Below are 18,521 nucleotides of genomic sequence, written 5' to 3' on the forward strand. Positions count from 1 at the left end.
TGTATTCTACAGTTGGTTGGATCTTACTGTGACCTGGTTGTATTCTACAGTTGGTTGGATCTTACTGTGACCTGGCTGTATTCTACAGTTGGTTGGACCTTACTGTGACCTGGCTGTATTCTACAGTTGGTTGGATCTTACTGTGACCTGGTTGTATTCTACAGTTGGTTGGATCTTACTGTGACCTGGCTGTATTCTACAGTTGGTTGGATCTTACTGTGACCTGGTTGTATTCTACAGTTGGTTGGATCTTACTGTGACCTGGTTGTATTCTACAGTTGGTTGGATCTTACTGTGACCTGGTTGTATTCTACAGTTGGTTGGATCTTACTGTGACCTGGCTGTATTCTACAGTTGGTTGGATCTTACTGTGACCTGGCTGTATTCTACAGTTGGTTGGATCTTACTGTGACCTGGCTGTATTCTACAGTTGGTTGATCTTACTGTGACCTGGCTGTATTCTACAGTTGGTTGGATCTTACTGTGACCTGGCTGTATTCTACAGTTGGTTGGATCTTACTGTGACCTGGCTGTATTCTACAGTTGGTTGGATCTTACTGTGACCTGGCTGTATTCTACAGTTGGTTGGATCTTACTGTGACCTGGTTGTATTCTACAGTTGGTTGGATCTTACTGTGACCTGGCTGTATTCTACAGTTGGTTGGATCTTACTGTGACCTGGCTGTATTCTACAGTTGGTTGGATCTTACTGTGACCTGGCTGTATTCTACAGTTGGTTGGATCTTACTGTGACCTGGCTGTATTCTACAGTTGGTTGGATCTTACTGTGACCTGGCTGTATTCTACAGTTGGTTGGATCTTACTGTGACCTGGTTGTATTCTACAGTTGGTTGGATCTTACTGTGACCTGGCTGTATTCTACAGTTGGTTGGATCTTACTGTGACCTGGCTGTATTCTACAGTTGGTTGGATCTTACTGTGACCTGGTTGTATTCTACAGTTGGTTGGATCTTACTGTGACCTGGCTGTATTCTACAGTTGGTTGGATCTTACTGTGACCTGGCTGTATTCTACAGTTGGTTGGATCTTACTGTGACCTGGCTGTATTCTACAGTTGGTTGGATCTTACTGTGACCTGGCTGTATTCTACAGTTGGTTGGATCTTACTGTGACCTGGCTGTATTCTACAGTTGGTTGGATCTTACTGTGACCTGGCTGTATTCTACAGTTGGTTGGATCTTACTGTGACCTGGCTGTATTCTACAGTTGGTTGGATCTTACTGTGACCTGGCTGTATTCTACAGTTGGTTGGATCTTACTGTGACCTGGCTGTATTCTACAGTTGGTTGGATCTTACTGTGACCTGGCTGTATTCTACAGTTGGTTGGATCTTACTGTGACCTGGTTGTATTCTACAGTTGGTTGGATCTTACTGTGACCTGGCTGTATTCTACAGTTGGTTGGATCTTACTGTGACCTGGTTGTATTCTACAGTTGGTTGGATCTTACTGTGACCTGGTTGTATTCTACAGTTGGTTGGATCTTACTGTGACCTGGCTGTATTCTACAGTTGGTTGGATCTTACTGTGACCTGGCTGTATTCTACAGTTGGTTGGATCTTACTGTGACCTGGTTGTATTCTACAGTTGGTTGGATCTTACTGTGACCTGGCTGTATTCTACAGTTGGTTGGATCTTACTGTGACCTGGCTGTATTCTACAGTTGGTTGGATCTTACTGTGACCTGGTTGTATTCTACAGTTGGTTGGATCTTACTGTGACCTGGCTGTATTCTACAGTTGGTTGGATCTTACTGTGACCTGGCTGTATTCTACAGTTGGTTGGATCTTACTGTGACCTGGTTGTATTCTACAGTTGGTTGGATCTTACTGTGACCTGGCTGTATTCTACAGTTGGTTGGATCTTACTGTGACCTGGCTGTATTCTACAGTTGGTTGGATCTTACTGTGACCTGGCTGTATTCTACAGTTGGTTGGATCTTACTGTGACCTGGCTGTATTCTACAGTTGGTTGGATCTTACTGTGACCTGGCTGTATTCTACAGTTGGTTGGATCTTACTGTGACCTGGCTGTATTCTACAGTTGGTTGGATCTTACTGTGACCTGGCTGTATTCTACAGTTGGTTGGATCTTACTGTGACCTGGCTGTATTCTACAGTTGGTTGGATCTTACTGTGACCTGGCTGTATTCTACAGTTGGTTGGATCTTACTGTGACCTGGCTGTATTCTACAGTTGGTTGGATCTTACTGTGACCTGGCTGTATTCTACAGTTGGTTGGATCTTACTGTGACCTGGCTGTATTCTACAGTTGGTTGGATCTTACTGTGACCTGGCTGTATTCTACAGTTGGTTGGATCTTACTGTGACCTGGCTGTATTCTACAGTTGGTTGGATCTTACTGTGACCTGGTTGTATTCTACAGTTGGTTGGATCTTACTGTGACCTGGCTGTATTCTACAGTTGGTTGGATCTTACTGTGACCTGGCTGTATTCTACAGTTGGTTGGATCTTACTGTGACCTGGCTGTATTCTACAGTTGGTTGGATCTTACTGTGACCTGGTTGTATTCTACAGTTGGTTGGATCTTACTGTGACCTGGCTGTATTCTACAGTTGGTTGGATCTTACTGTGACCTGGCTGTATTCTACAGTTGGTTGGATCTTACTGTGACCTGGCTGTATTCTACAGTTGGTTGGATCTTACTGTGAATGTTGGATCTTTGATTTTAATTGAAATCGTAATTTATTGAAATACGTATAAACGTTTGTCCCAGATGACACCATATTCCCTTATATAGTTCACTACTGTTGTCCAGCACCCATAGATTCCTGGTCAAAACTAGTGCACTATACAGGGAATAGGGTGTGATTTGAGACACTAACCCCAGTTGCCTCAACATGCACCTCTGATTGACAGGAGGACCTGAAGACCAGTCAGAGTGCCAGGAACAGGGAGTCTAAACAGATGCAGCAGCTGGAGAGAATGAGACAGAGAAACCCTTCTGACAGACAGATCATTGTATCCTTATTGCTCTCTCACCTATCAGCCCTTTACACCAATCATGTTTTAGGCTACATTGTTATGGTGTATGCATGTGTGTGTCAATGGGATGAGACTAAAGACTACTAAGGTCAATGGGATGAGGCTAAAGACTAGTCGTGTCAATGGGATGAGGCTAAAGACTAGTAAGGTCAATGGGATGAGACTAGTAAGGTCATTGGGATGAGACTAAACACTAGTAAGGTCAATGGGATGAGACTAAAGACTAGTAAGGTCAATGGGATGAGACTAAAGACTAGTAAGGTCAATGGGATGAGACTAAACACTAGAGAGGTCAATGGGATGAGACTAGTGAGGTCAATGGGATGAGACTAAACACTAGTAAGGTCAATGGGATGAGACTAGTAAGGTCATTGGGATGAGACTAAACACTAGTAAGGTCAATGGGATGAGACTAGTAAGGTCAATGGGATGAGACTAGTAAGGTCATTGGGATGAGACTAAACACTAGTAAGGTCAATGGGATGAGACTAGTAAGGTCAATGGGATGAGACTAGTAAGGTCAATGGGATGAGACTAGTAAGGTCAATGGGATGAGACTAGTAAGGTCATTGGGATGAGACTAAACACTAGTAAGGTCAATGGGATGAGACTAGTAAGGTCATTGGGATGAGACTAAACACTAGTAAGGTCAATGGGATGAGACTAAAGACTAGTAAGGTCAATGGGATGAGACTAAAGACTAGTAAGGTCATTGGGATGAGACTAAACACTAGTAAGGTCGATGGGATGAGACTAGTAAGGTCAATGGGATGAGACTAGTAAGGCCAATGGGATGAGACTAAACACTAGTAAGGTCAATGGGATGAGACTAGTAAGGTCAATGGGATGAGACTAGTAAGGCCAATGGGATGAGACTAAACACTAGTAAGGTCGATGGGATGAGACTAAACCCTAGTAAGGTCGGTGGGATGAGACTAAACACTAGTAAGGTCAATGGGATGAGACTAGTAAGGTCAATGGGATGAGACTAGTAAGGTCATTGGGATGAGACTAAACACTAGTAAGGTCAATGGGATGAGACTAGTAAGGTCAATGGGATGAGACTAGTAAGGTCAATGGGATGAGACTAGTAAGGTCAATGGGATGAGACTAGTAAGGTCAATGGGATGAGACTAGTAAGGTCATTGGGATGAGACTAAACACTAGTAAGGTCAATGGGATGAGACTAGTAAGGTCATTGGGATGAGACTAAACACTAGTAAGGTCAATGGGATGAGACTAAAGACTAGTAAGGTCAATGGGATGAGACTAAAGACTAGTAAGGTCATTGGGATGAGACTAAACACTAGTAAGGTCATTGGGATGAGACTAAACACTAGTAAGGTCAATGGGATGAGACTAAACACTAGTAAGGTCAATGGGATGAGACTAGTAAGGCCAATGGGATGAGACTAAACACTAGTAAGGTCAATGGGATGAGACTAGTAAGGCCAATGGGATGAGACTAAACACTAGTAGGGTCAATGGGATGAGACTAGTAAGGTCGATGGGATGAGACTAAACCCTAGTAAGATCGATGGGATGAGACTAAACCCTAGTAAGGTCAATGGGATGAGACTAAACACTAGTAAGGTCAATGGGATGAGACTAAACCCTAGTAAGGTCGATGGGATGCGACTAAACACTAGTAAGGTCAATGGGATGAGACTAAACACTAGTAAGGTCAATGGGATGAGATTAAAGACTAAGGTCGATGGGATGAGACTAAACACTAGTAAGGTCAATGGGATGAGATTAAAGACTAAGGTCGGTGGGATGAGACTAAACCCTAGTAAGGTCAATGGGATGAGACTAAACCCTAGTAAGGTCAATGGGATGAGACTAAAGACTAGTAAGGTCAATGGGATGAGACTAAAGACTAGTAAGGTCAATGGGATGAGATTAAAGACTAAGGTCGATGGGATGAGACTAAACACTAGTAAGGTCAATGGGATGAGACTAAAGACTACTAAGGTCGATGGGATGAGACTAAACACTAGTAATGTCAATGGGATGAGATTAAAGACTAAGGTCGGTGGGATGAGACTAAACCCTAGTAAGGTCAATGGGATGAGACTAAACCCTAGTAAGGTCAATGGGATGAGACTAAAGACTAGTAAGGTCAATGGGATGAGACTAAAGACTAGTAAGGTCAATGGGATGAGACTAAAGACTAGTAAGGTCATTGGGATGAGACTAAACACTAGTAAGGTCAATGGGATGAGACTAAACACTAGTAAGGTCAATGGGATGAGACTAAACACTAGTAAGGTCAATGGGATGAGACTAGTAGGGTCAATGGGATGAGACTAAACACTAGTATGTTGATTGCTGTCACTGTTATTCATAACTATATTAAAGACAGGTGAAAGATGCTAATGTCCTAAATCCCTTAATGATTCCAACAGTCCCAGGTGGGTGTCTGTCTTCTGAGACCTCTGGAGCTCTGGTGTTGTATGGTGGCGGTCCAGTATAGTCATTTATTTCAACAAATCTCTTTATCTGAGACATTTATTTAGTCAAATAGCCATTTGTGAAAAAATGATTTGAAGTGTATGTTACGTGTCGCTTTGTGTCGTCGTGACAACAGGCTGAAAGCGACCTGCAGAGAGCCACGATGGACGCCACGCGTACGACACGCCAACTGGAGGAGACAATAGACGCGTTTGAAAAGCAGAAAATACAAGATATCAAGGTCTCTCTATCTCTCCATTTCAATTGAAGGGATTTATTGGCATGGGAAACAATATGTTAACATTGCCAAAGCAAGTGAATTAGGTAAAAAAAAGTTAAATAAACAATACATATTAACAGTGAACATGACACTCACAAAAGTTCCAAAACAATAAAGACATTATTAATGTAATATTGTGCAAATAGTTAAAGTACAAAAGGGAAAATAAACGTAAATATGGGTTGGATTTACAATGGTGTTTGTTCTTCAATGGTTGCCCTTTTCTCGTGGCAACAGGTCACACATCTTGCTGCTGTGATGTCACACTGTGGTATTTCACCCAGTAGATATGGGAGTTTATCAAAATTGGGTTTGTTTTCAAGTTATTTGTGGATCTGTGTAATCTGAGTGAAATATGTGCCTCTAATATGGTCATACATTGGGCAGGAGGTTAGGAAGTGCAGCTCAGTTTCCACCTCATTGTGTGGGCAGTGAGCACATAGCCTGTCTTCTCTTGAGAGCCATGTCTGCCTACGGCGGCCTTTCTCAATAGCAAGGCTATGCTCACTGAGTCTGTACATAGTCAAAGATCTCCTTAAGTTTTGGTCAGTCACAGTGGTCAGGTATTCTGCCACTGTGTACTCTGTTTAGGGCCAGTCACAGTGGTCAGGTATTCTGCCACTGTGTACTCTGTTTAGGGCCAGTCACAGTGGTCAGGTATTCTGCCGTTGTGTACTCTCTGTTTAGGGTCAGTCACAGTGGTCAGGTATTCTGCCGCTGTGTACTCTGTTTAGGGCCAGTCACAGTGGTCAGGTATTCTGCCACTGTGTACTCTCTGTTTAGGGTCAGTCACAGTGGTCAGGTATTCTGCCGCTGTGTACTCTGTTTAGGGCCAGTCACAGTGGTCAGGTATTCTGCCGCTGTGTACTCTCTGTTTAGGGCCAGTGGTCAGGTATTCTGCCACTGTGTACTCTCTGTTTAGGGCCAGTGGTCAGGTATTCTGCCGCTGTGTACTCTCTGTTTAGGGCCAGTCACAGTGGTCAGGTATTCTGCCACTGTGTACTCTCTGTTTAGGGTCAGTCACAGTGGTCAGGTATTCTGCCACTGTGTACTCTCTGTTTAGGGCCAGTCACAGTGGTCAGGTATTCTGCCACTGTGTACTCTCTGTTTAGGGTCAGTCACAGTGGTCAGGTATTCTGCCACTGTACTCTCTGTTTAGGGCCAGTCACAGTGGTCAGGTATTCTGCCACTGTGTACTCTCTGTTTAGGGTCAGTCACAGTGGTCAGGTATTCTGCCACTGTGTACTCTCTGTTTAGGGCCAGTCACAGTGGTCAGGTATTCTGCCACTGTGTACTCTCTGTTTAGGGCCAGTGGTCAGGTATTCTGCCGCTGTGTACTCTCTGTTTAGGGCCAGTCACAGTGGTCAGGTATTCTGCCACTGTGTACTCTCTGTTTAGGGTCAGTCACAGTGGTCAGGTATTCTGCCACTGTGTACTCTGTTTAGGGCCAGTCACAGTGGTCAGGTATTCTGCCACTGTGTACTCTCTGTTTAGGGTCAGTCACAGTGGTCAGGTATTCTGCCACTGTGTACTCTCTGTTTAGGGCCAGTCACAGTGGTCAGGTATTCTGCCGTTGTGTACTCTCTGTTTAGGGCCAGTCACAGTGGTCAGGTATTCTGCCACTGTGTACTCTCTGTTTAGGGCCAGTGGTCAGGTATTCTGCCGTTGTGTACTCTCTGTTTAGGGCCAGATAACATTCTAATTTGCTCTCGTTTTTTTGTGTCAAGCAATTATCTTTTTGTTTTCTGATGATTCTCTCTCCAAATAGCATCCTGTGTTTCTTTGTCATTAGATTTAACCCATACCAATCATTCTTTGTTAAATGTAATCTGTTTAGTCATTATTACAATAATTGATTATGGCCCACGTCAAATCTTTATTAATTTGATAGTTGTCATTACTTCCTATTGTGCTATATTGACAATGTGATACTGTTCTTACTCTCCTCTCTCTCCCTATAGAAGATCTTTGGGGAGTTTTTGACGGTGGAGATGTCGTTCCATGCCAAGGCGTTGGAGGCGTACACCACAGCTTACCAGAGCATACACAACGTAGATGAAGAGGGGGATCTGGAGGTAAGGGTTATAGGAGAGGAAGAGGAGGATCTGGAGGTTATAGGAGAGGAAGAGGAGGATCTGGAGGTTATAGGAGAGGAAGAGGAGGATCTGGAGGTTATAGGAGAGGAAGAGGAGGATCTGGAGGTATGGGTTATAGGAGAGGAAGAGGAGGATCTGGAGGTAAGGGTTATAGGAGGAGGATCTGGAGGTAAGGGTTATAGGAGAGGAAGAGGAGGATCTGGAGGTTATAGGAGAGGAAGAGGAGGATCTGGAGGTAAGGGTTATAGGAGAGGAAGAGGAGGATCTGGAGGTTATAGGAGAGGAAGAGGAGGATCTGGAGGTAAGGGTTATAGGAGAGGAAGAGGAGGATCTGGAGGTATGGGTTATAGGAGAGGAAGAGGAGGATCTGGAGGTATGGGTTATAGGAGAGGAAGAGGAGGATCTGGAGGTAAGGGTTATAGGAGAGGAAGAGGAGGATCTGGAGGTATGGGTTATAGGAGAGGAAGAGGAGGATCTGGAGGTATGGGTTATAGGAGAGGAAGAGGAGGATCTGGAGGTATGGGTTATAGGAGAGGAAGAGGAGGATCTGGAGGTATGGGTTATAGGAGATGAAGAGGAGGATCTGGTGGTATGGGTTATAGGAGAGGAAGAGGAGGATCTGGAGGTTATAGGAGAGGAAGAGGAGGATCTGGAGGTATGGGTTATAGGAGATGAAGAGGAGGATCTGGTGGTATGGGTTATAGGAGATGGGCCTGTATTCATAAAGCATATCAGAAAAGGTTCTAGGAATCCTGGTAACTTGTTTTAGGACAACAACAAACCTCCCAGCTCAGGTTTTAGGGTGATGTTAAGTCAGGTTTTAGGGTTATGTTAAGCCAGGTTTTAGGGTGATGTTAAGTCAGGTTTTAGGGTGATGTTTAAGCCAGGTTTTAGGGTGATGTTAAGCCAGGTTTTAGGGTGATGTTAAGCCAGGTTTTAGGGTGATGTTAAGTCAGGTTTTAGGGTGATGTTAAGCCAGGTTTTAGGGTTATGTTAAGCCAGGTTTTAGGGTGATGTTAAGCCAGGTTTTAGGGTGATGTTAAGCCAGGTTTTAGGGTGATGTTAAGCCAGGTTTTAGGGTGATGTTAAGCCAGGTTTTAGGGTGATGTTAAGCCAGGAGTAAACATCTTTATGGTGCAATTGGAAAACGTTTAATGTGATTTTCTCATGACACGGTCACTTTGCCTCCTATTAATTCTTGCCTTATATATTGGCATGCATAACACTTATTATTTTTACTAATTCTGATATTTTGAATAATGTGATAGGCATATTGCACTGAATCATACAGTCTGATGGTTGTTCAAATCTGAATTATGACAGTATTACCGTTAAACGTACCAACACACGCCTCAGTCTTGTTCAACAACTAAACCACTTCAGTAGGCATCAAGTCGATAATGTTTGAAAGGTCTTATCATTTTCACGGCTGCCTTCTATTTCCCACACATGCCCAATTTTAGACCGATTTTTTTAAAATATTTTTATTTTTTAAGAACGTGATATTGCGCTCCAAAGCGATAATCTGAAATAACGTGATGTAGCCTAGGTTAATGAAACAATAATAATACATATGAGATTATTTAGTAGCCTGTGGTTATAAAGTGAAATGTGCATGAATTCACAAAGCTTATCTTTTTATTTTTACCCATAAGAGGAAAATGTTTCCATTCTCAACTCTGAGACGCGTTGTGGATCCTAATGAATCAGATTACATGGACAGTGGGGGCCTGATCCTAGACCAGCACTATGGACAGTGGGGGCCTGATCCTAGACCAGCACTATGGACAGTGGGGGCCTGATCCTAGACCAGCACTATGGACAGTGGGGGCCTGATCCTAGACCAGCACTATGGACAGTGGGGGCCTGATCCTAGACCAGCACTACTCTGAGACACGTTGTGGATCCTAATGAATCAGATTACATGGACAGTGGGGGCCTGATCCTAGACCAGCACTATGGACAGTGGGGGCCTGATCCTAGACCAGCACTATGGACAGTGGGGGCCTGATCCTAGACCAGCACTATGGACAGGGGGACCTGATCCTAGACCAGCACTATGGACAGGGGGACCGGATCCTAGACCAGCACAACTCTGAGACGCTTTGTGAATACAGGTTCTGATGCTTGGCAAAAACACCCCGTCTCTCAGCCTGTTGGCTGTTCACCTTGGTACAGATCAGCTTCCCCTCCCCCAATCTTAACCTTAACCACTAGTTGGGGAAATAGAAAACCCACCCAGCATCTGAGGGTTTCTTCCCACGACTCCATGTCTGCAGTATGTCTGGTGCTATGGGGTAATGGGCAGACCAGGGTCATGGTCAACACTGTAGCAAAACATGTTGCAACAGAACCAAAAACTGTCTTCCATTTTCTTCTTTTTTTATCGCCTCCCTGTTTCACTCAGTGTTCAAAACGTTTCTCCCTACTGGACACGACCCAACATTAGAGCACTGTTGTTAATCGATGGTTTTGAGCTGTTTGACTGACACCTGTTTTATCTTATCTATACAGTAGTTGTGTCATGAAAGCATTTTCATTCTGCAGCAGAGAGCTCTCCTTTTTTGTTCGTTTTATAAACTCATCTGCCGTTCACATCAAATGAAACTGGTACCCTGGATAACCTGTTTGAGTGACTCACCTTGTGAGCAATGGGAGATTCATTCTATAAGCACAAATGACAACAAGCTTCTAGCTAGACCTGATCAAGGGCTTTGACCTAAATGACTCCCTATCCCCTATATAGTGCACATATCTTTACATATGGCTCTGGTCAAAAGTGGTGCACTAAATAGGGAATAGGTTGCCATTTGGGATGCTACCAATGACTTAGTGGAATGGAATGCATTCTCCACACTTTCCCCTGATGAGTCCTTAATTAACACACATAGTGGTTTCTGGGGACATACTTTTAACTGGTTGGTTGGTTTTATACTGAGGTGTAATTAGATTGTCAGTTTGATTACTGGGCTCCTTGCTTGCACAATATTTTCTCATTTGTGTGCACAGTGTTTCTTTTCTTATAATTGTATGATTAGCTACAGATCCTGAAGGAAGGGCAGAGGATGATGCGTTGCTATTGAAGAAAGTTTGTATCATCAATGACATCAGGCCCATTGTTTGGCTTAGCAACGACCACGAAGGGTAAAGAACGTTTGTATCATCAATGACATCAGGCCCATTGTTTGGCTTAGCAACGACCACGAAGGGTAAAGAACGTTTCTATCATCAATGACATCAGGCCCATTGTTTGGCTTAGCAACGACCACGAAGGGTAAAGAACGTTTCTATCATCAATGACATCAGGCCCATTGTTTGGCTTAGCAACGACCACGAAGGGTAAAGAACGTTTCTATCATCAATGACATCAGGCCCATTGTTTGGCTTAGCAACGACCACGAAGGGTAATGAACGTTTGTATCATCAATGACATCAGGCCCATTGTTTGGCTTAGCAACGACCACGAAGGATAAAGAACGTTTGTATCATCAATGACATCAGGCCCATTGTTTGGCTTAGCAACGACCACGAAGGATAAAGAACGTTTGTATCATCAATGACATCAGGCCCATTGTTTGGCTTAGCAACGACCACGAAGGATAAAGAACGTTTGTATCATCAATGACATCAGGCCCATTGTTTGGCTTAGCAACGACCACGAAGGGTAAAGAACGTTTGTATCATCAATGACATCAGGCCCATTGTTTGGCTTAGCAACGACCACGAAGGGTAATGAACGTTTGTATCATCAATGACATCAGGCCCATTGTTTGGCTTAGCAACGACCACGAAGGGTAATGAACATTTGTATCATCAATGACATCAGGCCCATTGTTTGGCTTAGTAACGACCACGAAGGGTACAGAACGTTTGTATCATCAATGACATCAGGCCCATTGTTTGGCTTAGCAACGACCACGAAGGGTACAGAACGTTTGTATCATCATTGACATAAGGCCCATTGTTTGGCTTAGCAACGACCACGAAGGGTAAAGAACGTTTCTATCATCAATGACATCAGGCCCATTGTTTGGCTTAGCAACGACCACGAAGGGTACAGAACGTTTGTATCATCAATGACATAAGGCCCATTGTTTGGCTTAGCAACGACCACGAAGGGTAATGAACGTTTCGTAACGTTATGAACCTGTTTTCCTCCGTACAATTTCCATACCCATTGACTTGCATGTGTTTTGCTTGAAATTAACATGCTGCTTATCTGGCTCTATAATATATCCTTTACTACAGCACTACTAATATCCAACTTTGACTTGAAGAATGTCTCTTCTGTACTCTAAATATGTATTTAGCTAACTGCCTATTGCTTGCTAGTTGGATGGGCAGCTAGCTAGCCAGTTTAGAATTGCATCGCTAGTTAGCTAGCATTTCAGAGCAACAAACGATGCAAAAAAGTATCATCTATGCTAAATGAAGCTAGTTTGAAACCTAAGCATACTTCCAAAGATGTGTCAAAATGGCTTAAGGACAACAAAGTCAAGGTGTTGGAGTGGCCATCACAAAGCCCTGACCTCAGTCCCATAGAAAATGTGTGGGCAGAACTGAAAAAGCGTGTGCGAGCAAGGAGGCCTACAAATCTGACTCAGTTACACCAGCTCTGTCAGGATGGGCCAAAATTCACCCAAATTATTGTGGGAAACTTGTGGAAGGCTACCCGAAACGTTTGACCCAAGTTGAACAATTGAAAGGCAATGCTACCAAATACTAATTGAGTGTATGTAAACCTCTGACTCTCTGGGAATGTGATGAAAGAAATAAAAGCTGAAAGAAATCATTCTCTCTACTATTATTCTGACATTTCACATTCTTAAATAAAGTGGTGATCCTAGCTGACATAAAACAGGGCATTTTTACTCAGATTAAATGTCAGGAATTGTGATAAACTGACTTCAAATGTATTTGGCTAAGGTGTCTGTAAACTTCCGACTTCAACTGTAGATACTGTATTACATTCTACTGTATTTTAGTCGATTCCATGCTGACATTGCACAATCTAATAATATATATATTTCTTAATTCCATTCTTTTACTTTTAGATTTGTGTGTACAATTGTGAATCATTTTTAGATACTACTGCGCTGGTGGAGCTAGAAACACCAGCATTTAGTTAGATACTACTGCACTGTTGGATACTACTGTACTGTTGGAGCTAGAAACACAAGCATTTAGTTAGATATTACTGTTGGAGCTAGAAACACAAGCATTTAGTTAGATACTACTGCACTGTTGGAGCTGGGAACACCAGCATTTAGTTAGATACTACTGCACTGTTGGAGCTGGGAACACCAGCATTTAGTTAGATACTACTGCACTGTTGGAGCTGGAAACACAAGCATTTAGTTAGATACTACTGCACTGTTGGAGCTGGGAACACCAGCATTTAGTTAGATACTACTGCACTGTTGGAGCTGGGAACACCAGCATTTAGTTAGATACTACTGCACTGTTGGAGCTGGAAACACAAGCATTTAGTTAGATATTACTGCACTGTTGGAGCTAGAAACACCAGCATTTAGTTAGATACTACTGCACTGTTGGAGCTAGGAACACAAGCATTTAGTTAGATACTACTGTTGGAGCTGGGAACACCAGCATTTAGTTATATACTACTGTTGGAGCTAGTAACACCAGCATTTAGTTAGATACCATTGCATTGTTGGAGCTAGAAACACCAGCATTTTGCTACACCCCCAATAACATTAGCTAAAAATGAACATGTGACCAATAAAATGTTACTTTATTTGTCAACACTTCTTACAAAAACAAGTAGTGACGAAGGGTAACACTGCATGTCTGTCCAGTGTAATGGGCCTTTTACCCAGGGTCTAGGATTCTGTTTTATCCAGGGTCTAGGATTCTGTTTTATCCAGGGTCTAGGATTCTGTTTTATCCAGGGTCTAGGATTCTGTTTTATCCAGGGTCTAGGATTCTGTTTTATCTAGGGTCTAGGATTCTGTTTTATCCAGGGTAATGTCTAGGATTCTGTTTTATCCAGGGTCTAGGATTCTGTTTTATCCAGGGTAATGTCTAGGATTCTGTTTTATCCAGGGTCTAGGATTCTGTTTTATCCAGGGTCTAGGATTCTGTTTTATCCAGGGTCTAGGATTCTGTTTTATCCAGGGTCTAGGATTCTGTTTTATCCAGGGTCTAGGATTCTGTTTTATCCAGGGTCTAGGATTCTGTTTTATCCAGGGTCTAGGATTCTGTTTTAACCAGGGTCTAGGATTCTGTTTTATCCAGGGTCTAGGATTCTGTTTTATCCAGGGTAATGTCTAGGATACTGTTTTATCCAGGGTAATGTCTAGGATACTGTTTTATCCAGGGTAATGTCTAGGATTCTGTTTTATCCAGGGTAATGTCTAGGATTCTGTTTTATCCAGGGTCTAGGATTCTGTTTTATCCAGGGTAATGTCTAGGATACTGTTTTATCCAGGGTAATGTCTAGGATACTGTTTTATCCAGGGTAATGTCTAGGATACTGTTTTATCCAGGGTAATGTCTAGGATTCTGTTTTATCCAGGGTCTAGGATTCTATTTTATCCAGGGTCTAGGATTCTGTTTTATCCAGGGTCTAGGATTCTGTTTTATCCAGGGTCTAGGATTCTGTTTTATCCAGGGTCTAGGATTCTGTTTTATCCAGGGTCTAGGATTCTGTTTTATCCAGGGTAATGTCTAGGATTCTGTTTTATCCAGGGTCTAGGATTCTGTTTTATCCAGGGTCTAGGATTCTGTTTTATCCAGGGTAATGTCTAGGATACTGTTTTATCCAGGGTAATGTCTAGGATACTGTTTTATCCAGGGTAATGTCTAGGATTCTGTTTTATCCAGGGTCTAGGATTCTGTTTTATCCAGGGTAATGTCTAGGATACTGTTTTATCCAGGGTAATGTCTAGGATTCTGTTTTATCCAGGGTCTAGGATTCTGTTTTATCCAGGGTAATGTCTAGGATTCTGTTTTATCCAGGGTCTAGGATTCTGTTTTATCCAGGGTCTAGGATTCTGTTTTATCCAGGGTCTAGGATTCTGTTTTATCCAGGGTCTAGGATTCTGTTTTATCCAGGGTAATGTCTAGGATACTGTTTTATCCAGGGTAATGTCTAGGATACTGTTTTATCCAGGGTAATGTCTAGGATTCTGTTTTATCCAGGGTAATGTCTAGGATTCTGTTTTATCCAGGGTCTAGGATTCTATTTTATCCAGGGTCTAGGATTCTGTTTTATCCAGGGTCTAGGATTCTGTTTTATCCAGGGTCTAGGATTCTGTTTTATCCAGGGTCTAGGATTCTGTTTTATCCAGGGTCTAGGATTCTGTTTTATCCAGGGTCTAGGATTCTGTTTTATCCAGGGTCTAGGATTCTGTTTTATCCAGGGTAATGTCTAGGATACTGTTTTATCCAGGGTAATGTCTAGGATACTGTTTTATCCAGGGTAATGTCTAGGATTCTGTTTTATCCAGGGTAATGTCTAGGATTCTGTTTTATCCAGGGTCTAGGATTCTATTTTATCCAGGGTCTAGGATTCTGTTTTATCCAGGGTAATGTCTAGGATACTGTTTTATCCAGGGTAATGTCTAGGATTCTGTTTTATCCAGGGTAATGTCTAGGATTCTGTTTTATCCAGGGTCTAGGATTCTGTTTTATCCAGGGTAATGTCTAGGATACTGTTTTATCCAGGGTAATGTCTAGGATTCTGTTTTATCCAGGGTCTAGGATTCTGTTTTATCCAGGGTCTAGGATTCTGTTTTATCCAGGGTCTAGGATTCTGTTTTATCCAGGGTCTAGGATTCTGTTTTATCCAGGGTAATGTCTAGGATACTGTTTTATCCAGGGTAATGTCTAGGATACTGTTTTATCCAGGGTAATGTCTAGGATTCTGTTTTATCCAGGGTAATGTCTAGGATTCTGTTTTATCCAGGGTCTAGGATTCTATTTTATCCAGGGTCTAGGATTCTGTTTTATCCAGGGTCTAGGATTCTGTTTTATCCAGGGTCTAGGATTCTGTTTTATCCAGGGTCTAGGATTCTGTTTTATCCAGGGTCTAGGATTCTGTTTTATCCAGGGTAATGTCTAGGATACTGTTTTATCCAGGGTAATGTCTAGGATACTGTTTTATCCAGGGTAATGTCTAGGATACTGTTTTTTCCAGGGTCTAGGATTCTATTTTATCCAGGGTCTAGGATTCTGTTTTATCCAGGGTAATGTCTAGGATACTGTTTTATCCAGGGTAATGTCTAGGATTCTGTTTTATCCAGGGTAATGTCTAGGATTCTGTTTTATCCAGGGTCTAGGATTCTGTTTTATCCAGGGTAATGTCTAGGATACTGTTTTATCCAGGGTAATGTCTAGGATTCTGTTTTATCCAGGGTAATGTCTAGGATTCTGTTTTATCCAGGGTCTAGGATTCTGTTTTATCCAGGGTCTAGGATTCTGTTTTATCCAGGGTCTAGGATTCTGTTTTATCCAGGGTCTAGGATTCTGTTTTATCCAGGGTCTAGGATTCTGTTTTATCCAGGGTCTAGGATTCTGTTTTATCCAGGGTAATGTCTAGGATACTGTTTTATCCAGGGTAATGTCTAGGATACTGTTTTATCCAGGGTAATGTCTAGGATTCTGTTTTATCCAGGGTAATGTCTAGGATTCTGTTTTATCCAGGGTCTAGGATTCTGTTTTATCCAGGGTCTAGGATTCTGTTTTATCCAGGGTCTAGGATTCTGTTTTATCCAGGGTCTAGGATTCTGTTTTATCCAGGGTCTAGGATTCTGTTTTATCCAGGGTCTAGGATTCTGTTTTATCCAGGGTCTAGGATTCTGTTTTATCCAGGGTCTAGGATTCTGTTTTATCCAGGGTAATGTCTAGGATACTGTTTTATCCAGGGTAATGTCTAGGATACTGTTTTATCCAGGGTAATGTCTAGGATTCTGTTTTATCCAGGGTAATGTCTAGGATTCTGTTTTATCCAGGGTCTAGGATTATGTTTTATCCAGGGTAATGTCTAGGATTCTGTTTTATCCAGGGTCTAGGATTCTGTTTTATCCAGGGTCTAGGATTCTGTTTTATCCAGGGTCTAGGATTCTGTTTTATCCAGGGTAATGTCTAGGATACTGTTTTATCCAGGGTCTAGGATACTGTTTTATCCAGGGTAATGTCTAGGATTCTGTTTTATCCAGGGTAATGTCTAGGATTCTGTTTTATCCAGGGTCTAGGATTCTATTTTATCCAGGGTCTATGATTCTGTTTTATCCAGGCTCTAGGATTCTGTTTTATCCAGGGTCTAGGATTCTGTTTTATCCAGGGTCTAGGATTCTGTTTTATCCAGGGTCTAGGATTCTGTTTTATCCAGGGTCTAGGATTCTGTTTTATCCAGGGTCTAGGATTCTGTTTTATCCAGGGTAATGTCTAGGATACTGTTTTATCCAGGGTAATGTCTAGGATACTGTTTTATCCAGGGTAATGTCTAGGATTCTGTTTTATCCAGGGTAATGTCTAGGATACTGTTTTATCCAGGGTAATGTCTAGGATACTGTTTTATCCAGGGTAATGTCTAGGATTCTGTTTTATCCAGGGTAATGTCTAGGATTCTGTTTTATCCAGGGTCTAGGATTCTGTTTTATCCAGGGTCTAGGATTCTGTTTTATCCAGGGTCTAGGATTCTGTTTTATCCAGGGTCTAGGATTCTGTTTTATCCAGGGTCTAGGATTCTGTTTTATCCAGGGTCTAGGATTCTGTTTTATCCAGGGTCTAGGATTCTGTTTTATCCAGGGTCTAGGATTCTGTTTTATCCAGGGTAATGTCTAGGATACTGTTTTATCCAGGGTAATGTCTAGGATTCTGTTTTATCCAGGGTAATGTCTAGGATTCTGTTTTATCCAGGGTCTAGGATTCTGTTTTATCCAGGGTAATGTCTAGGATACTGTTTTATCCAGGGTCTAGGATTCTGTTTTATCCAGGGTAATGTCTAGGATACTGTTTTATCCAGGGTAATGTCTAGGATACTGTTTTATCCAGGGTAATGTCTAGGATTCTGTTTTATCCAGGGTCTAGGATTCTGTTTTATCCAGGGTCTAGGATTCTGTTTTATCCAGGGTCTAGGATTCTGTTTTATCCAGGGTAATGTCTAGGATACTGTTTTATCCAGGGTAATGTCTAGGATTCTGTTTTATCCAGGGTAATGTCTAGGATTCTGTTTTATCCAGGGTCTAGGATTCTATTTTATCCAGGGTCTAGGATTCTGTTTTATCCAGGGTCTAGGATTCTGTTTTATCCAGGGTCTAGGATTCTGTTTTATCCAGGGTCTAGGATTCTGTTTTATCCAGGGTCTAGGATTCTGTTTTATCCAGGGTCTAGGATTCTGTTTTATCCAGGGTCTAGGATTCTGTTTTATCCAGGGTAATGTCTAGGATACTGTTTTATCCAGGGTAATGTCTAGGATACTGTTTTATCCAGGGTAATGTCTAGGATTCTGTTTTATCCAGGGTAATGTCTAGGATTCTGTTTTATCCAGTGTCTAGGATTCTGTTTTATCCAGGGTCTAGGATTCTGTTTTATCCAGGGTCTAGGATTCTGTTTTATCCAGGGTCTAGGATTCTGTTTTATCCAGGGTCTAGGATTCTGTTTTATCCAGGGTCTAGGATTCTGTTTTATCCAGGGTCTA

The 18,521-nt window shown here is 42.3% G+C and overlaps 1 protein-coding gene across 3 annotated transcripts in view; it reads left to right on the forward strand.

The window, feature by feature from the left end:
* The window catches only part of cibar1 (CBY1 interacting BAR domain containing 1), a 30,952-nt gene that overhangs the window by 5,997 nt on the left and 6,434 nt on the right, over positions 1–18,521 (forward strand). For all 3 annotated transcript variants that reach the window (XM_065018072.1, XM_065018071.1, XM_065018074.1), the window contains 4 exons: positions 2,900–3,001; positions 5,434–5,490; positions 5,616–5,720; positions 7,721–7,834. In XM_065018072.1, coding sequence (XP_064874144.1) covers positions 2,900–3,001; positions 5,434–5,490; positions 5,616–5,720; positions 7,721–7,834 — 378 coding nt within the window. The remainder of the gene's footprint in view (positions 1–2,899; positions 3,002–5,433; positions 5,491–5,615; positions 5,721–7,720; positions 7,835–18,521) is intronic.

This window comes from Oncorhynchus nerka, linkage group LG4, assembly GCF_034236695.1.
Source record: "Oncorhynchus nerka isolate Pitt River linkage group LG4, Oner_Uvic_2.0, whole genome shotgun sequence".
Taxonomy (NCBI): Eukaryota; Metazoa; Chordata; class Actinopteri; order Salmoniformes; family Salmonidae; genus Oncorhynchus; species Oncorhynchus nerka.